Source organism: Apodemus sylvaticus, chromosome 1 (genome assembly GCF_947179515.1).
Source record: "Apodemus sylvaticus chromosome 1, mApoSyl1.1, whole genome shotgun sequence".
In the NCBI taxonomy this organism is placed as follows: domain Eukaryota; kingdom Metazoa; phylum Chordata; class Mammalia; order Rodentia; family Muridae; genus Apodemus; species Apodemus sylvaticus.
Window position 1 is genome coordinate 19,872,223 of NC_067472.1, and position 24,266 is coordinate 19,896,488.

The window sequence follows — 24,266 nt, forward strand, 5'->3', positions numbered from 1 at the left end:
CTCACTGGCTGGCCCTGGTGAACCTCTCAGTGCAGGGAACCAAACTCCAGTCCTCAGGAAAAGCAGCAAGTGTTCTTAGAACCACCCAACCATCTCTAGCTGCCCCTGATTGTTAAACAATATTCTTATTAATTGTGAATTTTGTATATCCATACCATGTCTTTTTTTTTTTTGGATTTGGTTTTTTTTTTTTTTTCCGAGACAGGGTTTCTCTGTATAGCCCCGGCTGTCCTGGAACTCACTCTTGTAGACCAGGCTGGCCTCAAACTCAGAAATTCGCCTGCCTCTGCCTCCCAGAGTGCTGGGATTACAGGCTTATACCATGTCTTTTAAATCACATTTTCTCATTGGCTTGAAGTCACCCAAGGAGGCTTGGCTGGTTGGCCCAGAATTTGACTATCTATTCTAGCCAGTGCTTTTGGTGTCTTTATACTGCCCCCCCCCCCAAATCTGTATCCTGAAGATCAGCCCCTGAATACATACATACATCATACATACATACATATACACCTACACATATATACATACACATATATGGGTGTATGTGTGTTGCAATGAGTTTACTTAGGGTTGTTTAAAGGAACATATGCAATTTACCACTGTCTATATACCATGTCATAAAATGCCTTTTCTTTCCTTTTACTAAGCCTATGGATCTTGGGGGTGGGGTGAATGGGGGTTTAAATGGGCGAGGGATGATGAGCCCTTTTCCCTAGCAACCGTTAACTTACCAAACTGGGAGATGATGGGCAGCGAACCTTACAAACCTTTCATCTTTAAGTGACTCCTAAAGTCACTTTAAAAATCGACAGTTCTGAAACTCAGAGATTTATCTAGAGGGGAGGGGAGCGTAGACTGGAATTTGTGACTTGATCCACGGAATTACATGGGTTAATCCAAATGAGAAACTACATCTCCCGGCAGGCCTCGGGAAGGTGTCTCTCCCACCTTTTCTTTGGTTCTGTGCTACCAATGACAGTTAGATATTTGAATAGACCAATAGTAGCATGGAACTGTTCTTATTTAGGCGGGGCCATAGGTTCGTCCAATCGTACAGGGCTTAGAAAAACATCCTAGCCAATCTAAAGGCTAGGGGGCGGTGCCTGAGGCGGGGCTGCAGACCAAGCTGCCGCGGAAGATGGCGGCGGAGGCGCTGAGTGGAGGGGAGGCGCCGGTCTGCGACTCTGGCCGGAGGTGAGCCAAGTTTTCCGTCCTGCTGCCTAGGAGACGGGACTGTGGGTTAGCGATGTCGCCGCCCTGCCCTTGAGTCACCGTGGTCCACAGGGCCGGGCTTTGTTTCTCGTTCCCGTGGTGTCTACGCCGACGCGCCTGCGGGGGCTGAGGCGGGTCGCTGCGGTCTGTGCTTCCCGCCGCGCTTCTCTCCGCGAGTCCCGCGGCGGTGCGTGGAGCCCTCCCGGCGCTCTGGCTGCAGACCCCGGGGCTACGGTCGCGGTGTCTGCCCTGACGCCGAGCGCTTTGAGTGGAAACTGAAGCCCAGAGCGGTTTAGAGAACTCCAAGACGTCCCGGGAGCTTTAAATGTCCTTCGTGACAGCCTCTGCGCTTTAGTCAGAGCCGCCGCTTGAGTGATGGTTAAAAGGGATTTTTTTGTCCCCAAGCTGGCTGACCTTTCTCAGCTTCAGCCTTCGTCTGTAAATAAACATAACGATATTTATTTCAGAACCTGGACGGAATGACACAACCTATTTAAAGCGCTTAGCACCCATCCTGGCAAATACTATTCAAAATATGATAGATCTTTATGTTTCCTTGAAATTGTGATCTATTTCTTCCTTCTTGAACGGGTACTGCCCCCTGTCATAAAGCTGAGCCTGTCTTACAAATATTGGAGACTGATGCACTCCAATAGAACGAGGTTATTTTGTCAGAGAGTATGATCAATGCTATATGCTTTGGTACTGAGTTAGTACAGAACAGAAGAGTCAATAATTTTGTGAACCTAATTCTTCCTGAGCCCCGATGTGCCTGTTTGGGTATGTTATTATTTTGTATGGAGGAGTTTTCCACTCTTTGACCTACCCACAAATGGTTGACCTTTCTTTCTCCTGGGAACTGTGCCCGTGGGTTGGTAAATGTCATTAGATTATCCCTCATCCAACTCGAAAATTCTGAATTGTAATGAAAGTGAGGACAAATGAAATACTGTTCTACTGCAAGAGGACTTTGAATTCTTCCTTGAGGCTACTGCCAACTGAATGTAAAATTTGAAACTGTTAACTAAATGATCCAACATAGTTTTATCTGAATCTGAAACCTTCTATTATTGTGATTGAGACAGGTTCTTGCTAAATAGCTAGGCTGGATTGGATCTCCCAATCCTGTTTCAGCTACCAATGTACTGTCAATTGCATATTGTAGGAGATTAGTTTGGGGGTTCTTTCTTTCTTTCTTTCTTTCTTTCTTTCTTTCTTTCTTTCTCTCTTTCTTTTCTTTTCTCTCTCTTTTCTTTTCTTTCTTTCTTTTGCTTATTTGCTTAATAAGGCTTATTTATTTATTTACTTTTTTTTTGGAAACAGTTCTCATGTAATCCAGGGGACCCCAATCTTGGGCTTCTGAACCTCCTTCCTCTACCTCCCAAGTGCTGGAATTACAGGCATATGCCACCAAGCCCTGTTTTATGTGGTGCTGGACTTCATGCAAGCTAGGCAAGCTGCCTCCCAAGCCCCACTTAATTAATGGGACTAACAATCTTTAAACCTATTATTTATTGTGCTTGCGCACAGTTGTGCACTCTTAGATGCCACAGTGCATGTGCAGGAGGGCAGAAAGTAACTCTCGGTTCTCTTCGTCCCCCAAGTGGATTTGAGGATCATTCTGGGGTTGTAAGGCTCGGCAGTGAGTGCCTTTACCCACTGAGGCAGCTGGCTGCCAAGCTATGTAGCCTAGCATTTGCAGATATGCTGTATAACTCTGATTCTGGCATCTCAAACATGTCCTGAAGAGACATTCACTCTATGAGAAAAGCTGCTGTGAGATCAGTATCTTGCAGCAGTGTGCATAGAAATGGCTGTAGATTCGGTTCTGGGCAGTGATGTATATAATTAATATCTTTGGGTACTGAAAGGGCTTCCTCTAGGAAGAACCGCCTAGGGAAAGGAGAGGACCAAGAGGGATGCTGGCTGCCTGTTAGACCACTGCGACGCTGAGGATTGGTTGGCAGTTTTCTTCCCTGTCATGATCTGGAGAAGTTGAGTGAGGATTGGTTGGCAGTTTTCTTCCCTGTCATGATCTGGAGAGGTTGAGCTCTATGCTTACTGAGCAAACTCATTAACAGATACAGATCTAAAGCCTCCTTTAATCTGTGTTTCTTTCTCAAATAGTGACGACTTAATAATCTGCTTAGTAAATACTAATACAAACATTTGAATTTGCAAAGTGCTGTTATTTTAAAAACTTTAAAAATATCTATGTATACCTGTAATCCCAGCACTCTGGGAGGCAGAGGCAGGTGGATTTCTGAGTTCGAGCTACAGAGTGAGCTCCAGGACAGCCAGGGCTACACAGAGAAACCCTGTCTTGAAAAAACAAAAAACAAAAAACAAAAACAAAAACAAAAAATTTCTATGTATAAAATTACGTCTCTATGTTCTGGGATTTGGAGATTTAGAAAAGAGACAAGTTGATATAGAGAGTTGAATGTTCTTTTCTTAACTGAAACCCCCAAATGGGATTTTGCTGGTTCCATTTAATTTAGAAGAGACTGAAATTAAAATCCCATTTTTGGAGTGTAGTTTGCTATACTACATCTGTGTTTGATTATTAGGGGCCATTAAAAGAAATTGTTATACATTTTTTTCTTTTTATGGAACCTGATATTTCATTAATATTTGTGAAGTAGTTGCTGTATATCAAAGTTTCAGGCACTCTGTGAGCATGTTTCTGGGCTCTCTATTTTCCTTGTCCCTTTTATTTCCTCTTTTTAACCTATTTGGTAGATAGTAGGTTAATAAAAAATCACTTGTGTGGTAATTTTCACATAAGAGAAAACAATACAAGCCATTATAGAGCACAGGGTAAAGAACTCCTTCTCAAGATCTGTGATATCACCAACAATTGGAGCTTATCTGTGTGCTTCTGCCCTGGGCCCTGGGCTTCTCCTATGTTCATTGCCCCTACCTTTGTCTGCTGTGGTGTCTGGAAGGTACCTGTTGCTGAGCTATATCACCATTTCACCCATCCTTTTTTTTTTTTTTTTTTTTTTTTTTTTGCTTTAAAGTCAAAATAGTATAACTAGATGTGGTAGTGAACACCTATAAGCATAATACTAGTGAGGCAGAAGCTGGAGAATCAGGAGCTCAAAGGTCAGCCTCATGTATAGTACTTCAAGCCAGCCTGGGCTACATGAGACTATCTCAAAAATCATAACCAAAATCAAAATCCACCATCTTGGACAATGACTATATGTTATATTTTTTTCTGTATAGTGATTATATGCTAACAATAATAAAAGTTTAAAGATTTGAAGATCAGATATGTGCACATACCTGTAAATGTCAGCATTCAGGTTATTGAGGATGGTGAATTTAAGATCAACTTGGGCTACAGTATTGAGACCTGTTTCAAAAAAAACCAAGACATCCAAAAACAAAACCGACAGGCTGGGCAGTGGTGACACACTCCTTTAATTCCAGCTCTTGGGAGGCAGAGGTAGGTAGATCTCTGAGTTTGAGGTCAGCCAGGTCTCCAGAATGAGATCCAGGACAGCCAGGACTATACAGAGAAACCCTGTCTTGAGCAAAACAAAACCAACCAACCAACCAAAAGTCCCTCAAACTAATGTATTTTCAATAAGATCCTCTAGAACAAAAGCTTTGGCTTATTCTTGGACAGTATTCATCATTTTGGGCTTGGAACACACACATGTAATGTAGAATTCCTTCCAATACTAATTGTCTGGGATTCTTGCCATTTAAAGTCTATATAGAAAATAATCTTCTGAGACTTCAACTCTACTTATTTGAGGGGTGAAAGAGACTGTGTTAATGGGATGTTCTATGAAACACTCCCAAATAGGGAATTTTGATGTTACTTTGAAAAGTTATTTTTACGTATGTGTGTACCACATGTGTGCAGCTGCCCATATAGGCCAGGAGATGGTGTCGGGTCCCCTGGAGCAGGACAGGCGGTTTAAAGCTGCTCCATGTGTGTCCTGAGAACTACTCCTGGCCCTCCTGAAGCCAGCAAGCACTCTTAATCAGTGAGCTGTCTTGCCAGCCCCTGATGGTACTTTTTTTTTTTTTTTAAAGTTTTTTCTCTGTGTAGCCCTGGCTATCCTGAAACTCACTCTGTAGACCAGGCTGGCCTTGAACTCAAAAGAGCTCCACCAGCCTCTGCCTGCCAAGTGCTGGGATTAAAGGCGTATGCCTCCACCACCCGGCCTTCCCCCTTGTTTAAAAGAACAACAACATCCCCTACTCCCATTATCGTGTGGTTGTGTCATGGCACACTTTGGAGGTCAGCGGAGAGCTCTCAAGAGTTGGTTCTCTTTCCAGCATAGGTCCTAGGGAGTCACAGGTCTCAGGCTTGGCAGGAAGTGCTTTACCCACTGAACCATTTCACAAGCCCAGTGGTGTTACTTTTCTGCTGCAATTACCTTCCTTCTCATTGTACATTGTTTGGGGGAAGGAAATTATGGGAGGGGTCAACCACAAGAGCAATGCCAATTCTTTTGACACTCAAAAGGATAAACATTACCAATAAACCAATAAAGTGGCGTCATGGACAGAGAAGTGTAACTCAGTGTCTCTATTGAGAACATTACATTGTCATTTGGAGAACACAGTCTTCCATTAGTTTCCAGTGTGTAGGTAAGGAATTAGCTTAGCCAAGGCTTCTTTCACCGCTGCTTTGTCAGGTCATGTCAAGGTTGTTCTTGAGGCTTCAATTAGTTTAAGTTGAGATCAAATATAGGGGCAGAATACGTTTTGGAGATGGTTGGCGTGTGGGAGATAAGATCACATTACAGAACCTTGGCAGGACAGTGCCTCTTAAGGGCGGATTTTAAGGTTTAAGTGTTCTAAGAGATTATCTAAGGAAGTGGGTACTGTGCAGTAAAACCATGTGGTGCTGCTTACTGCTCTGGACTGTTAGCTGTAGCTATGTAGCTTGTGAACTAAGCACGTGGCCTGTTTGTTTTTTTTCTATGTACAGCTTTCATGATCCAACTTAAAACTTGCTATGGAGAATACAGGAAGAGGGAGAATATATTAGTTTTATTTGGTACTTTATTCTTTTCTAATAGGTCCATAATAAATGGACATAGTTAACACCGAGTTTCAGAGCCTCTTAGGGTTGAAAAATTCAGCAAGAGAGTAAATATGTCTCATAGAGTGTGAAGTCAGGTTTAGACAACTTTAAATATAGCTCATATTTTGAGAAAAGCTGCCAAGGTTGTGGTTCTTGGAGAACAAATCAAGTTAAGCAATTCACCAGGGAGGAAACGTTTAGTTTTGTGGGTTTCTAGTTTGGATAGAGTCAGCCAAAAGATCCATCTGCAGGATGCTGGGCCTGCTCCCTGGAGCTGTGTGGGTTCACAGCTTTAGTGCCCTCAGAAGCACTTGCATTTCATTTTTCTTTAATTGATTTTTCAAAGGTGGATCCTGTTTCCAGCCCATTTCTGCAAGCATATCATTTTACATGCAGAGTACCATCTAGTGGTAAGAGTGCTCTGTAGACTGCAGCCAGGTTGTAAAATGACTCTGGCCTCTGCCATTCTTGGAGATAGCTGCTTATCTAGTTACCCACACACCTAATTACTCATTTTCCTATTTCCTGCTTCTGACATACCTGTCCTTTTTTTGGGGGGGGGGTACAGGGATTAGATCTAGACCAAGGGCTCGGAGTGTACCAGGCAAGTACTCTACCATGTGCCAATTCCTAGCCCAAAATTGTGTGTGTGTGTGTGTGTATGTGTGTGTGTGTGTATGCGTGTACATGTGCATTTGAGTGCGCATGTCTGTAGAGGGGGCAGAGATCAACCTTGGGTGTTGGTTTCTCAGGAGCTAGCCACTCTGTTTTTTGAGTCAGGATCTCTCACTAAGACCTGGGAGTTGCCCATTTAACTAGGCTGGCTGGCCCTGAGCTTCTAGAATCTTTGTCTCCCATCCCAGCTCTGGGATTGTAAGCCACGGCCACGCCACCATGCTATACCCAAGCTGGCTGTTGAATTCAAGCTTGTGAGGCAAGCAATTGGGTTATCTTCATACCCATCTCCTTGCCCAGACTTTTATAGTTTTTATTTTATGTTTTTGTTAGTTTTTTTGTTTTGTTTTGTTGTTTTGGTTTTTTTGAGACCAAGTAGCCCTAGCTGTCTCTAAACTCTCTCTTTAGATCAGGCCGGCCTTGAACTCAGAGATCTACCTGCCCCTGCCTCCTGAGTGCTGAGATTAAAGGTATGCACCTTCACCACTGCTCCACACAATGAAAATAAGGAGATTATATAGTTTGGTCATTTTCTGCTTTTTGTTTGTTTTACTGTTTTGCATTGAGTGTTAAGCCAGGCCTCACAGATGCCAAGCACATGCTAGACCTTAGAGCTGCATTCCCAACTCCTTTATGATGTTCATGTTAGATGTAACAAGATTTAGGATCAAATTAATTACTTTGCTACTTAAAAATAAAAACCAACAACAAAATAAAAATAAAAACCAACAACAAAATACCCCCATACCCACAAGAAATCCCAACTTTTTGTCGTCGTTTCTACACAGAAGTATCACTTCATATATCACACATTATATCCTTCAGTCCCAGTGGATCTTAGCATTTTGCCATGTTAGCTTCAAACCTCTTCACTTTTCATGGCTCAGTGATTTACACAGCAGTACTAGACCTGGGGGCTCGTCTCAAGGATGAGCTTGAGCTTCTGACCCTCAAGATCCCTCCTCTTGCAGCCAGACTACTGAGTCAGAAACAGACCCCACGGAATTAGAATTTTCTCAGCAAAATTGGAAAGAGGGAAAGTGCTGAGGCCATGGTACACGCCAAGGGGGAACTTGTTTTCTGGAAAGAGATTTCACAAAGTTCTATCAACCTGTCAGACCACTTGATTTTGGACTGCTTAATTGTGCATACCTCTTGCCCACTTGCTTTGTAGTTAAACCTTGATGAGTGGTGGTAACACATACCTTTAATCCCAGGGTTTGGAAGGCAGAGGTAGAGAGGCAGGCAGATCTCTGAGTTCCAGGACAGCCAGGGATAACTCAGTGATCCTCAGAAAAACTCTGTGTCAAAAACAAAACAAACCCCAAAAACAAAAAACAAAAACCTAAAAAATTTAACCTAAAGATGGACTGGTGTGTGTGTATGTGTGTGTGTGTGTGTGTGTAAGAGAGAGAGAGAGAGAGAGAGAGAGAGAGAGAGAGAGAGAGAGAGAGAGAGAGAGACAGACAGACAGACAGAATCCCTTTTCCTCTTTCTCTTGGCCTCAATGACTACGGTTCCCTCTGATTTTCACTACTTGTCTGTTTAGTTGGCCTGTTGAAGACAAGGCTGCCAGGGCCTAGTCTATGATCCTAACAAGTAAGGTAACACCAGCACTTCAGAGCAACAAGCAAATATCTAATAGAACCTCATGAGTAAAAAGTCTTTGCATTCCTGCAGAGGCATGTGATTTGTTATGGAGAGTCTATATCATGTGTGTGTGTGTACGTGTGTGTGTGTGTACATGATGCATGTATGGAGACATGTGCTGTAGAGCCTATGTAGAGGTCAAGAGGAAAACATTTTGGAGTCAGTTCTCTCCTTCCACTCTTGCTAGGGGTTGTAACTTGAGTTGCTAGGCTTGCATAGCAGTTACCATTACCTGCTGAGCTATATCACTGGTTGAAAAATTTTAATGTAGGTAAATATTCAACATTTTCTTTGTGGGTTGTGCTTTCATATCTTATCACATAGGCTAGACTGGTTAGTGGGCCCCAGGCATCCTCCTGTCTTTGCCTCTTCAGTCCTGGGATTACAAGTGTGTGCAACTACACTGATGACTTTTATAGTTTTCAAGGATCGAATTCAGGTTGTCTGGCTTAACAGCAGGAGCCTTTACCCAATGAGCTCTTAGCTGCATATAGAATTAAGCATCATCCTCTTTTGATTTCTTCCCCCTCGCCCCCCAGATCACTGCTGGGCCTGGCACCTGGGTCTTTGTGCTTTCTTTACCTTGATTCATTTCTTCTTAAATACTGTTTTCAGGGCTATAGCTTAGTGGCAGAGTGTTCTCTTAGCATGCATGAAGCCCTGGGTTCTAGTTGGAGCACAGTTAAACACAGAACAAAAGAAACGCTAAGGAACACCTCCCTACAGATAACTCCTCCTCCAAAAAAATCACCTGGTTTGTAAAGTTTTTTAAATGTTTCTTGTTCCATGTTTAGATCCACATTTTCTTGAATTAAAAATATTATTCTTTGACTACTTCATACATTTGTATGGTGCATTTCCGTCATCTCTTTCCTTCTTCCCCTCTTTTATCCCATTCCTCCTGAGCCCCTTCTATTCCTCACAAACCTCCCTCACTTTACTTCACTTTGCTCTGTGACCCTCTGAGTTTAACTAGAGTAGTTAGCATGAGCATGGCAAGGGTTAATTTATTGGAACATTGGCAACTTATGGCTATACCACTGAACAACTGATGTCCACAGCAGAAGGGTCCACGCCACAGGGCCGAGAGTAGCACACTCTGTGGAGTAAACAGAAGGCAGTTTGACAACTTGCTCTAAACTTAGCAAAACAGCAGCAGTGGGTTCCTGCTAGGGCCTGTGACCTCCCAGTGTGGAGTGGGGTTCAAATCCAGTCAGAAGGCAGTTGTTTGCCCCCTGCCTGTGGTGCTATTTTCCCCTGGCGTATTTTGCCTGGCATCTGAGTAGCATAGCAGGCAGGGTCCATTGTTAAGATGTTGGTTCCAATCAGCCTGCACTGTACCTTCCAGGCAGTTTGAAATCTAGCTCAATTCCAGCCTGATTTTTCTGAATCCTTCAACCAAATTGTGTGGTGTCTACCAATATGATCTATTAACAGTAGCTTATATTATTTTGGAGCCTCTGGGGTCTCTCTGACCAGTGGCAAGGATCCCACACCTGACACTAGGATCTTCATTTCACAACCTGAGCTGGACTAGAAAAATGGCTCACCAGTTAAAAATGCTTGCTGCTTTGGCTGAGGACTCTGGTTTGGTTCCTAGTACCCATGTCAGGTGGTACACAACCACCTATAACTTACGTTCCAGGGATCTGACCACCTCTGGTTCCTGTGGGTACCTGCATGCACTTGGAGTACAGACTCACACAGGTACACGCATATACACATAAAAAAATCTTAAACAAAATATGGCTTCTGGAAGCTGGAATTTATTTTTTGTGTATGATGTAGAGACTCTCCATCCTATGTGTTTATGTGATGTTTCATTTTCTGTAACCTGCAGTGTAGACATGGTGAAGGGAGTCAGCTGTGAAGAATCACTCAGAGACAGACAAGTACAATTAGTAGTCTAGCTCTTTCCTTCTGTTTTGTTCCTCCTTGCAGAACAGTCCTCAGAGCTTAGTACGTATCGCCCTGCAGCCCATAATACGTCCTTGTGCCTCCCACACGCCTGGAATTTGTGTAGGTTGTAAAAGGGCCAGAAAGGAAAGTCCTTTGTCACAGCAGCAGAAAGCTTTGTCCTGCCGCTTGGACTTTGCAATGCCTCATCAGAAGCTTTCAGCGTTTATGTAAGAAGTTTAACTTTTCTTGAACTTGAGTGAATTTAGTGTTCAAATCTTGTAGAGTGGGATGTTATGTTTTTTAGCCCTAGAAATGTCCTATGTTATATGCAGTCAGTCAGAGGTATTGCTAGCTTTGTGTTGTGGAAGTGCATGCTCTTTGGGAAGGCTTTGTAATATGGGGGAGCTTCAAAAGAAAACCTCTCTTAACTATTTTCTGTCTCTTATAATCTTGCTTTAAATTATTTCTGTCTTACAAGTCCTTGTACCAGGTGCTCTATTCTGAAAAGATGAAGAAGTTAAAAAATGATTTGCTTAGGGAAAAAGTGTAGCATTGTAAGAGTGAATGAAATGGGCAGAGAGTGAGTGGGGCACAGAGGGGATGAGGTGGCTTCTGCTGAACATGCTCATTAGGGCTTCCAGTGCATCTTTTTTCCTTAAGGCTGTCTCGAACCTGCTCCAGCTGTTTAAGAGAAAGCGTATTTTAGGGTGATGGCTGGTAGGAAGGAAGGGTTTGTATTTCCTGTTCCTTTTCAAGTGTGCATGTTTGATCCAGTTTAGGATTGGAAGGGACAGTAGTGACAAAAATCTCCGTCTTAACCCGTCATGCTCTGGATGTTAAAATAATACAAGCCTGTAGGCTTTTACGTGTATACAAGTTTCTACTCAGGACTTGGACATAATGTGCTTTATATACATTAATGTTAGAGATAATTTGGTCAAAAACCAGTTATTCAGATTTAAAAGGCACGTGAATTATAGTAAGTGATTAGACAACCTCATGGTTATTTTTCTTGTGCTATGCATTTCCTGATTTTTCCTTGATGTTCACTTGCAGTGATATAAGCAGTATTCCCCCACAGTGACTCTTGTTTCTGTCCTGTAATACCTAACACTGAAAAAGTGCCTCTTGCTAAAGGTGACAGTGTCTGATTGTAACTGAATAGAAACTGATGGAGCAGCTGGGCGGTGGTGGCGCATGCCTGTAATCCCAGCACTCTGGGAGGCAGAGGCAGGCGGATTTCTGAGTTCGAGGCCACCCTGGTCTACAGAGTGAGTTCCAGGACAGCCAGGGCTGCACAGAGAAACCCTGTCTCGAAAAAAACAAATCCAAAAAAAAAAAAAAAAAGAAAGAAAGAAACTGACGGAGCTGTAGTTATAGTTATGTAGCAGATCCGTGTGAGCTTCTGTGGAAGGCTGAGAGGGTCAGCGGCTAAGAGTTCCTTAGTGACGTCAGAGCATACACCCAGAGCTTGGAATTCTCATGTGACTTCTGCTTTAAAAAATATATTTTGTGTGTGTGTGTGTGTGTGTGTGTGTGTGTGTATCTGCCAGTCAGAGGACAGTTTGTAGGAGTTGATTCTCTCCTGTGGCTCCTAGGGATTCAGCTCAGGTTGTCAGGCTTGGTGGCAAGCAAGCACTTTTATTGCTGGCCCTAAATTCTTTGTGATGTCTTATAGTAAAAGGCATATAGTAGCCATAGACTGAAGATTGGGGCTCTTAAGATTAAGCAATCATTTATTTTCAAGGAAGTACCGGTTAACTTTGATGAACTTTTCATTATAGTGTTATTAAAGATTATCAGTGAGGGTGAGGATGTGGTTCAGTGGAAGAGCAGCTGCCTACCATGTGCTTGGTCCTGAGTTTAACTACCAGTACCACAAACAAAAGTTATTAACCTGTTTTATACCTGTAATCCCAGTGTTTGGGAGGTTGAGGCAGTAGGACTAGATAGTGAATTGCAGGCCAGCTTTGGCTGTAGTGTGAGAGATCTTGTCTCTAAAAACAACAAACCACACTACACCACACCACACACCAACCACGGTTGGGGACATCGCTGGGATGAGTACTTGCCTAGCATGCAAAAAGCCCAGCACTGTGAGGGAAGGTCATGTTGGGTTAGCAAGCTGTGCTGTTGATTAGATCTGTTTAATATTTTGGAACGTCACTTTTCCTGGAACAGTGCTAGACAGCCTGGGTGCAGTGGATATTTTATTGTGAAAGTGTTTGCGTGAGTCAGGTGACTTTAACTTTGCTTTACTGAAATATGATAAGTAGTCCTTTGCGATGTGTTACATTTATTCATCTGCCATGTAACTGATGACTGTATGTATATGATAAGGATTAGAAGCAGCCGTTAGGGATGATCGATGGTGAGGGCAAGCAATCGTGTGCTGTAGGAGGTGGAGTGGTACATTCTTATTATTAAATTTAATTTAGTAATAATATTCATCTTTTTTAGAAGTTTTATTAAAAAAAAATATTCTGATCCCCTGGAATTGTAGTTACTGGTAAGCTCCCTGACATGGGTGCTGGTGACCAAACTCAGGTTCCTGGGAGAGCAGTGAATGTCCTTAACTTCGGAGCCATGTCTTTAACAACCTAACTACTGTTTGAGTCAGGGTCTCCTTACCTAGGCTGCTCTGCTCGGCCCCTAGTCTTCCCACCTCAGCCTCATGGAGAATGTTGCAATTACAGTCCTATGCCACCATGCACAACAGGAGAGGTATTTTTAGAAATTTTATATTTAAAACTTTATACTTAAAATTTTATACTAAAAACGTATACTTTTTGACATGTATTTATTTTGTGTGTTGTTGTGAATCTATGTACCACAGCATGGTTTGGGGATTGGAGGACAGCTGATGGGAGTCAGGTATCAAACTCAGGTCATGAGGCTTGTCTGTCTTCCTGGCTCAGTGATTGAGTCCTTAAATATGAAGATCAGGGCCTTGTAGAGAAGAACCTTTCTGAGCAAGAGTTAGATTTCTATACTAACTCAGGCGTCAGAGGCATGCGGAGTGAAAGATTTAAAAGTAAAAATGCACTTGACAAGCATGCACAAAGAACCACTAACTAAATGATCAAACAGCTAAACGCTGTCTGTGGGCCTAGGCAATGCTGAATTGATGTGCATCTTTATGTAGCTGTAAGCCTCTTACTGTCTGTGAATGCTCTTTGGCTATGAAGAGCAGACTCCAAGGTCAGCTGCTTCTATTGCAGGAAGCTGCCTGTTAGGGACTCTCTGCTGTGTGTAAACTCGGGAACTGCTGAACCCTGGGCTAGGAAGTGAGAAACACAAAAACGATTCCTCTGAAAAACTTCTGTTTGATTTTTTTTTTCCAGTGATGCCATCTGCAATTTTGTCATTTGCAATGACTCTCCCCTTCGAGGTCAGCCTGTTATCTTCAATCCTGACTTTTTTGTGGAGAAACTCCGACATGAGAAGCCAGAGGTGTTCACCGAGTTGGTGGTCAGCAATATTACAAGACTTATTGATTTGCCTGGGACTGAGCTGGCCCAGCTGATGGGTGAAGTGGACCTTAAGTTGCCTGGTGGGGCTGGCCCTGCAGCAGGATTCTTCAGGTCTCTAATGTCTCTCAAGCGGAAGGGTAGGTCTTGTGCCGATGAAGGGCAGTGAGTGGGTCTTAGCTGCTGATTGTCCTTTACTCTCTATTTGAAAAAAATTATGTATTTTTAAATTTGTTATATGTTTGTGCCTGTTTGTGTGTGTACCAGGTATATGCAGGTGCCCATGGAAACCAGAGGGGGCATCTCAGCACCAGGCTTTCTTCTCTTAACATTGCACCCTCACTGAGAGCTTGTAATTATCCCAAAGAACTTTGGGTGTTTTTGACTTCATTTTTGTTAGTAGAGTTAAAATGGCAATAGAAATCATCTGAAGTGTGAGGGCAGCCTGGGCACATTGTGAATCCTGTTCAAGAGAGGGGGAGGGAGGGAGGACAAGGAGGAGAGGAGAGGAGAGAAGGGAAGGGGAGATGAAGAAAGGGGACAGGAAGAGAAGATAGGAAATATGTTCAGTTTGGAGAGATGCTGTGGTTGGTTTAGGCTTATCAAGGGCATCTCAGTTTTTATGCTTTGTGAGTATTATACTTAAATAATATAATGTTTTTCAGGTATCCTTCCTTCCATCCCCTCCATCTTTCCTTTCTTTGTGAGTTGGTATCTCACTCTGTTGCCCAGGCTCAGGTGATTGTCTTCCCCTCAGTCTTTAGAATAGCGGGGACTACAGTAATGCACTGCTTCGTTCAGTTCAAATAGTGGTAGACAGAGTAAAGTTAGGGAGCCGGAGAGACAGTCAAGGATGCTGAATAACGTTGTTCTACTGACAGTTACTCACTGATTACTCGATGAACTCATGACTACACCTGCACTAGTAGTCTTTCTATCACTGAGCTACGTGCAAACTCACCCCCCCCCCCCAAAAAAAAGAGACAAAAAGACGAGAGCTGGATGTGGTGGTGCACACCTTTAGTCCCAATGCTCAGAAGGCAGAGGCAGAAGGAGCTTGGTGAGTTTGAGGCTAGCCTGGTCTACAAAGCAAGCCCTAGTACCTCCAGGATTACATAAAAGGACATTGTCTCAAAAATTAAAATAAATAAATAAAGGAAGGAAGGAAGAAAGACTACAGTAATTGGCAAATATTTTCATTCTATAGACTGCTTAGATAAAGTTGGTTCTTATATCACCTCCAAAGCCAAGCTTTTCTAGAGGTTGTAGCATCACTTGTGTGTGGTATGTGTGTGTGTATGATGTGGTATATGTATATACACATATTTATTATGTATAGTTTATTCTTTGAGAATTTCATTTGTGTATAAATGTGTTTGATCTTGTTTGCCTCCTTCCCTCCGACTTTCCCTGGACTCCTTTTGTGTATTCCCATCTGAGCTTCATGCCCTCCCTTCCTCCTTATCCCCTCCCTCCTTCCTTCCTTCCCTTTCTCCCTCGCTCCCTTCCTCCCTTCCTTCCTACCTGTTTGTTTATTTTTAGACAGGATCTCATTATATAGTCCTGGCTGGTCAGGAACATGCTATATAGACTAGGGTGACTTTGAACTCCCCAGAGAGCCCCTGACTCTGCTCTCCAGTGTTGAGATTCAAGGTGTGTGCCACCTTGCCCAGCTTTTTTTTTTTTTTTTTAAAGAACTCCCATGGTCTACTTTGTGATGCCTGCATGCACGGGGCTGTGGGAGCATGAGCTCACACATGGCTACACCTCCAGAGAGGAAATGCCTCCCTTCCCCAGCAGCCACCAACTGCAGTAGTCCACAGCCAGCTGTGGGGCCTTTGGACCCTTCCCCATCATGCTGAGATGCTGACGGGCTCTGAGGCTGTAAGTGTGGCATGTACTTCATCTCCAGAAGAAAGCACTTCACAGCATTCCACCGCAACTGCTGGCTCCTATGTTTTTTTGTCCAAGTTCCTTGAATCGGGGAGAATGTTGATACTGATATACTGTTTAGGGTTGAGTACTCGCAATCAGCTATTCCAAGCACTGTGACCATTATGAGTTTCTATATTAACTGATGCCCACATGAGAAAGGCGGCTTTCTGGCTGAGGTTGAAAGCAGCTCACGTCTATATTTAAATATTTAGAAGACAGTCTGACAGCTTGGTAATTTAGTAAAACAATAGATTGCTCCTGAAGGCCTGTGAGCCTCCCTAGTCATGGACTTTTGACCAGGCTCACAATATTAGGTATGAATTCCTTCCTATGGGACAGGCCTCAGAGTCAACCAGGAAGTGTGGAGTACTACTTTTCAGAAGATATTAAAGGGGCCCTGTTTTGTTTTATTAAATATAAGGGAGTCATTAGGTAAGATGAAATATTTAAGCATTAAAAGATAATATCCTCGTACAAATGCACCACCACATATATGTAAGCCACACACATATACATGTAAATAAATAAATTTTTAAAAATGTAAAAAAAAAAGATTATATCTATACCAACTCTAGTGCTAATTATATCATGACTTGACAATCACATCCAGGTTCTTGTTTTTAAATTAAATATCAGTGTGCAGTGGGCTTAAGTAAGAAAAGTTTATGCCTCCAGGAATTCATGATCTGATGTCGAGTTTGGAGAGAATTGATTTGTTCTGGCTGCATTTTTTTTTTTGGGTATATTCCTAGTCTTTAGTTTTAAGTTCTTTTTAGATTTTTGTTTACCAGTCTTATGAAAGCAGTCAATGATAGGATGCTTGAATGGTTTTAGAATTGTGGTGTTTGTGCTGGTGACATGGCTCTCAGGTAAAGGCATCCAGTGCTAGCCTGATGACCCAGCACCCACATGGTGAAGGGAAAGAACCACCTCCTATAAGTTGTCATCTGATCATATGTGTCATCTGATCATTTGCCCCTGCATAAATAAATACACATAAAAAGGATCATTACATAGATGGCCTTGTACTCTTGATGTAATTATAGTCTGGTCCTATGACATTTTTTTTTTCCAGAAAAAGGAGTAGTATTTGGATCTCCATTGACAGAGGAAGGCATTGCCCAGATATATCAACTGATTGAATATCTGCACAAAAGTAAGACTATTCAAAGCTTTAATGTTCTGTGTTTAATGAAGAATTGCCAATTTTCCTTTGAGAGTTGACTAATGGATCAGTAGGTACCAACTACTCATCATCAACAACAAAAAGAACCACTGATAATTTTGGGTGGTAGATTTTTTAAAAATGTATTTCCCTTTGAACTTCATATCAGTTATTGATTTGCCTTGTTTTCAAAGATGTAGATATATTAGATAATGTCTATAAAATCATAATTACCTCTTAACTCAAATAATTCTGGAACAATTCCTTGTTCCTAGAGAATTATGACATTTATTCAAGAAAGCATGATACTTTCATCTTCAGAACTCTGTGGCTAACATATCATTCTCATTTCAGTTTTTAGTAGACCTGTGGGTCATTGTTCTAAGAGCCCAGCTTGACACATTTAAAATATCAACCCATACATGTCTTTATGACTTACTGGATGTAAGATGCTGTGTAGGAGGAGCTGTAACTGGGGTTGCAGACTCACATCTTAAAAGGGTTTAAGGCAGGGCTGGAGAGATGGCTCTGTTTTTCCAGAGGACCTGGGCTCAATTTCCAGCACTCATTTGGTGGCTCACAGCTATCTGTAACTCCAGTTCCAGGGGACCCAGCACCCTCACACAGGCATACATGCAGGCAAAACAACAATGTACAAAAAAATAAAATAAAAATAAATTATTCTTAAAAAATGGCTTTTGAGGCATCTTGTTTTATAGCTTTTGTTTGTTTGTTTGTTTGTTTGGTTGTTGTTGTTGCCTAAAGATGTGTTAAAACCATAACAAGCCATCAGGGATTTAAGATGAGGAGAATTCAGGTTTTCAGCTTGTTTGCGTGATGAGAATCCCCGGCATCCTTCAGCGCAGCTGCTGTGTGGATATGACGTGCTGGCGCACAGGAGTGTGTTTTCCAGTTTGTCGTAGGCCCAGACATTCCTTTGCTATCACTTGCCTGATTCCTTGGGCAGGGAACTCAGACCCCAGAATTGGGGGGATACCCAAAGATGGAAACGTGGGCAAGCTTCTTCCAGGTCAAACCAGAACTGTCTCTTTCTACCTTTCTTTTTAAGAACTAGTTGGGTGCGAACAGCTTATTTGGAATGACCCTAAGCTTTTGGGAGTCTCTTAGCTGCAGGGTGATATATTAGGATTCTCTGAATCACACAACAATGCAGAGACTACATTCATTCTTGGCTGAAGAAAACAACTTACAAGCACCACAAATTTTCATAGATGAACTCTGCTCCTTGAGTGTCTGTGAGGAACAAGGATAAGGAGTCTTGGGATTTGGGTTTTCTTTCATCTTACTTTTCAAGCTTCCCCCCTCCCCCATTGATTATGTTAAATTCAGTGTCTAGTGGTGCCTCAGTCATCTTCAGATGCTCAGGAGCCCAAATGGTTTCAAACGTCCCTAGAAATGTTGGTAAAACCTGCTTTAGAAAGGGATCTGTGAAAGGTCTTTAAGGGGTAGGATATATTTATTCTGCGTACATTAATCATAATTCTCTTTGTTTCTTTTGGCCTGTCCTTGCTGAGCAGACCTGCGAGTAGAGGGCTTGTTTAGAGTGCCAGGCAACAGTGTCCGACAGCAGCTTTTGAGGGATGCTCTCAATAACGGAACTGATATTGACTTGGATTCAGGAGAGTTTCACTCAAACGACGTTGCCACGCTGCTGAAGATGTTTCTAGGAGAGTTACCAGAGCCCCTTCTGACCCACAAACATTTTCATGTACACCTCAAAATTGCTGGTGAGTATAAGAAGTAAGGAAGAGATGAAAATATGTTTCTCAATTTAGTCAAGTCCTCTGTGATATCCGGTTGCTTGTTACTCTGTAAAGTGCTCTGATGTTAGCTCTGGCTTCAGGGTCCTGCTGGCCTCCTCTGAGAACTGATGGATCTTGGCAGTTAAGTTGATTTGATCCGATTTCTTCTTCCTCTTCATTGTTCTCCTTTTTAAACATTTTTAAAAATTTATTTTGTATGTTCCATGCACATGACATGACATGCACATAGAGGTCAGAGGACAATTCGTAGGAGTCAGTTCTCTCTCTTCCATGATTGGTGCAGTGTCTGATGTGCCCGGTGACTCCCTATTCTTGAGAACATATGAACTGTGGCACGGTCAGAGAGGAGCTGCTCCGAGTCGTCCTGCGCATCGTTCCCTCTGACTTACCCTTTAGCTGCAGCATATGTGAAGGGAGAGCAGAAGGCTGACATCATCTGAGGTGTCCGTGGACTTGATTTTCATTGCTGGGATATCACTGTAACTAACATTTTGAGGCCCACATGTTTTCCAAAGTGGTTCCACTGCGGCTGGAGAGATGGCTCAGTGCTTAATAGGACCCTGATTCAATTCCCAGCACCTACTTTGTGGTTCACAACTGGTTCTATTGTCCAGTTTCAGGGGATCTGATGCTCTCTTCTGGTCTCAGTGGGCAGTGCACACATGTGTTGTACACACACATGGAGGCAAAAGATCCATACAAATAATCTAAAAAAAAGACCCAAAGTGGTTACTTCATGTAGTGTTCTCAGCAGTGGTAGAAGGCTTGGTGCTCTCCAAGCCAGCACCTGTATTGTCCATGCTTCTGCTCAGCCTGTCCTCCTCAGGGCGGCTACTTTACTGAAGGCTGACATTCCAGCATGCTCAGGGTCACTGGCCTCTCTTACGACATCTTTTCTTTCCTTTCCATTCCATCTTCCCCTTTTCTTTAAATTGACAGGCCTTGCTAAATTACTTAGGCTGGCCTCAAACTCACAATCCTACCTCTGCCTCCTAAGTAGCTAGAACCATAGGCGTGCATCACCGTGCCTGGCTTGTGTGCATTATTTTCTTTGAAGGGATGACTTTTTAGTTTGTTTGTTTGCTTTTTTCTCTTCTCTTCTCTTCTCTTCTCTTCTCTTCTCTTCTCTTCTCTTCTCTTCTCTTCTCTTCTCTTCTCCTTTCTTTCTTTCTTTCTTTCTTTCTTTCTTTCTTTCTTTCTTTCTTTCTTTCTTTCTTTCTTTCTTTCTTTCTTTCTTTCTTTCTTTCTTCTTTCTTTCTGTGACTCAGGCTGCCGCTCCTCCTCCTCAGTGCTAGGCACACGGTGTGCATCGCCACACCTAACCTTCTACTTAAAGCTGTCCCACATTTTAAAGTTGGGCTGTCTTTAGTTGTTGAATTAGATTGACATTATTTCTTAGGTTTTGTGTTTTCTTTCTTGTGGTGCCGGGCCCATGCTTTTCTGCTGACATGTTTGCAGTAGCACAGGAAGTTCCGTGCAAAGTCATTGATTGCCTATTTTATCTTATTATTTTTTTTATAGTGTTGGCATTTGAATCTAGGACCTTCCTAAGGTATTAGCAGTTTTGAATTTTCTTTATGATTTTTTTCCCTTTTTCTTTGGTGGGAGTGAGAGGAAGATATTAATCAAAATAGTATTGACTTTTTTTTTGACTGGTTAATTCTTTCTTTTCCAATAATATTTTGTTTTGTTTTCAAGATCTGATGCAGTTTGATGATAAAGGAAATAAAACCAACATACCAGACAAGGAGCGGCAGATCGAGGCCTTGCAGCTGCTCTTCCTAATCCTCCCTCCGGCCAATCGTAACTTGCTAAAGTTACTGCTTGATCTCCTGTATCAGACAGCGAAGAAGCAAGACAAGAATAAGATGTCTGCCCACAACCTTGCTCTTATGTTTGCGCCCCATGTCCTGTGGCCCAAAAATGTTAGTATTGAGGGGAAGGGCTTCAGGACTTGATTTTCTTAGGCTGGGCTCCTCCTGTGCGAGCACATTGGTGAGGCTATCATTTTATGAGGTTAGGAGTTTCGGAGTTATCAGAGCTGAGGGCCTGGCTCCTGTAACCTCTCTGAATCCGCTCTAGTAATCCTGTGTGGACACTTTCTGGACACTGTCACTCTAGCTAAAGAAGCTAGAATATTCGTTGTGGCTAGACAGGGTGACTCCACTCTTAATACGAATGCTCCATGGTAAGTCAAATTGATTGAGTAATTGCAGAATTATTACAAATTCATTTCTACAGGTTCAGAATAGAGCAGTGTGATCCTGTGTGATAATGTTCCAAGCCAATAGAGCAGTCTAACCTGTGCTAACAGCTTACAGTGAGTTTTCTTTCATAAAAGAGGCAAGAGAAACAAGAGAAGGGGTCACTTCAGTTGACTGTATGTGGGAAGATGTTGGTCCTAGCACAGTTAATGGACAGAACTCCCCGTTCTCCACAGAGCCCGCGTCCTCAATGGCTGCTACAGACTGCCTTTCTGCTCTCCGTGTTCTGAATCCTAGGCTTGGGTTTTCTACTTAGGTCTCTGAGCAGAAGTAGGAGGTGAAGAAAGCTCACAGATCTCCTGGTCATTTTAGGGCCACATGTCTGTGCTGTTATGTCTTTTTAAGCGGACAGCCTCTCAGCGACATGCACAGGGAGCACTTCCCAGTTCTGAACGCCCTTTGCTGGTCTCTTCCCACTGCTAGGTCACTGCAAATGACCTTCAGGAGAACATCATCAAGTTAAACACAGGAATGGCTTTTATGATCAAACACTCCCAGAAACTGTTTAAGGTAGGTGAGGGATGATGGCATTTGGTTGGTGCTCGGTCCAGGAAGACGGGCAGAGCGGGACCCTGGAGGAGAGGCACCGTGTGGGATCATAAGGCAGGGTGGACGGTGGGAGGGTCACACAGACATAGAGTGAGTCTCTCTGTTATGGCAGGTCTACTTCTACATTTTTAGGGTTTTTTTTTTTTTTTTTTTGGTTTTTTGGATTTGGATTTTTCGAGACAGGGTTTCTCTGTGTAGTCCTGGCTGTCCTAGAACTCACTCTGTAGACCAGGCTGGCCTTGAACTCAGAAATCCGCCTGCCTCTGCCTCCCAAAGTGCTGGGATTACAGGCGTGCGCCACCACCGCCCGGCTGGGAACTGTATTTTTATTTTGGCTTTCGAGTGCCTCGTGCTACCCATTGTTTTTAAAACAGCAGCAACTTCAGTGGTGCCTCCCTGCAGTGTCCCATCAGATCTGTGGAGGTGTCTATTTGGTCAAATATAGTATTTTGGAAAGTGTTTGGCTTTTCAGAGTAATCTCCCCATTAGATAATGTTACGATTCTCTTTCTGTGTCCTGAAAGATTTTTAGGTCCTAATAACCTCTAAGCCCTGGTTTCCTTTTATGTCCTGCCCAGGCTCCTGCTTATATTCGGGAATGTGCCAGATTGTACTATCTGGGCTCCAGAACACAGGTGTCAAAGGTAAGACCTAAGACCAGTATTACAGTATTACAGTATCCTTAGCCAGTAGATTTACCTGGTCATTTGTTTTAGCAGGGACAAGGACTGGGCAGGGAGTTGTTGGAATGAAGATGTGCTATGTGCCATATGCTCACTGGCTTTCAGACCTCCTCACTGGTGCATGATGCGTGTCATGGCATAGATAGAGAGTATCTTAAAGATTTTCATAAAACCTATATGTATTTTATTAGCCTATGATCTAAGCAACATTTAAACACCATTAATTATAGTAACAAAAGGTCAGTCTTATGTAATTAATCCTTTTGAAAAATTTTAACTTAATTAAAATATTTATTTTATGTATATGTGTGTGACTGTATAAATTTACCATCTGTGTGCAGTAGCCTATAGAAGTCAAAAGGTGGTATTGGATCCTCTAGAATTGGAGATAAAGTAGCTATGTGTGTCCAACCATGTCTTGAACCCCACTCCCAAAATGTTTAATTTTACTTAAGTGTATATATGTGAGTATAGGTGCCAACAGAGGCCAGATATCCATCCATATCCAGATAATTAATTCTTATTCAAGTTTATTGGTGTGGTTAAACTGTCAAATAGTTAAAAGATTTGAGCCTATGGGTTGGAGACGTGGCTCAGTTGTTAAGAGCACTTGCTGTTCTTGTAGAAGATGCGTGTCTTCTTCTGTAGTTTGGTCCCCAGCATCCCTGCTGTGGGACCTGTAGCCACCTGAGACTCCAGCTCTAGGGAACCTGGCATCTTCTGCTGGCCTTCATGGGCCCCTCACTCACATTTGTGTGCTCATGTGTTCGTTCTCTTTGTCAACAAACATTTTAAGAAAGAGATTTGTACTCTGTAGCAGGATTTTCCCTCTCCAATTAATTTAATTATTAATACAACAAGAAGGCTGTGATTGGAAAGAGAAAAGGGAGGCAGGGCTAAGGGTTGCAGAGACAGGGAGTGACACAGAAGAGGAGGAGGAAAATGGAGGGCGAACAGGATGATTCAGTCAGATTCCTCATGGCTTTAAATGGTAGCTATGCTATTGTACAGAGATGGAATGATTGGGATAACTTGCCTAATCTAGGTGGGCAGCGTGTATCAGCAGTTGGCTCTGAAACTATTGTCTAGGCAGTTTGTAAATTGAAAATTTATTGATATATAAATCTAACTGTTTAATTATAAGCTTCTAGAGTTTTGATTTTTACCGGGTTACTGGGAATTGTGACAGCTAACCTTGAGGTGGGTGGTCATTGCATAGGGCTGGCATGGCAGCAACCCGCCAAGGGAACTTGGCAAGTTGGGTGGAGTGGTCTCTGGAGCTCCGGGCCAGAGAGTCTGCCTAGATGAGAACTCCCCACTGGAGCCATGTGGCCCGCCGGTGTCCAGCGTAGTGCAGGAAGTCCTTGCCATTCTTTTTAATATTTCCCACAACAATACTCTAGTTTGCTTTCTGTTGGTGTGATAAAACTATGCTAAAAGAAACTTAGGATAGAAAAAGGTTTATTTCATCTTATTCTTCTAGGTCACAATCCATCATTGAGGGAAGTCAGGGCAGTTTCTTAAACAGAAACCTGCGGTGGAAACAGTTGGATGCTGCTTCCTGGCTCAATCACGCTTCTGTGCAGCCACCTTTCTTATATAGTGTAGGCTCACCTGGCTAGAGATGGCGCACCCACAGTGGGCTAGGCCCTCCCACATCAGTTATCAGTCGGGACAGTCTGATCTAGGCAATCCTTCAATAGGGCTTCCCTCTTCCCAAGTGACTGTTGTCTGTGTCAGCTTGACAATAAAAGTTAACCAGCACCATTTGAGAGCAAATGACAGAGAAATATATGACACCTTAGTAGACAAACCACATACGTGTGTTGTTGCAGTGAGAAGCTGTGAAAGGCACCAGCATGTGACTGACTTGGAGGCTGCCATCTTAGGCTGTGTTTTCTACTCCTGTTTGCTTTTCTCTCAAGCAG

The 24,266-nt window shown here is 42.8% G+C and overlaps 1 protein-coding gene across 1 annotated transcript in view; it reads left to right on the plus strand.

Annotated features, from left to right (window-relative positions):
- Positions 1-1,115: 1,115 nt before the first annotated feature.
- The window catches only part of Arhgap19 (Rho GTPase activating protein 19), a 38,576-nt gene continuing 15,425 nt past the window's right edge, over positions 1,116-24,266 (plus strand). The window contains exons 1-7 of the mRNA XM_052185947.1: positions 1,116-1,194; positions 13,834-14,099; positions 16,970-17,050; positions 18,598-18,807; positions 20,542-20,768; positions 21,531-21,617; positions 22,234-22,299. Of these exons, the coding sequence (XP_052041907.1) occupies positions 1,139-1,194; positions 13,834-14,099; positions 16,970-17,050; positions 18,598-18,807; positions 20,542-20,768; positions 21,531-21,617; positions 22,234-22,299 (993 nt within the window). The 5' untranslated portion in view covers positions 1,116-1,138. The remainder of the gene's footprint in view (positions 1,195-13,833; positions 14,100-16,969; positions 17,051-18,597; positions 18,808-20,541; positions 20,769-21,530; positions 21,618-22,233; positions 22,300-24,266) is intronic.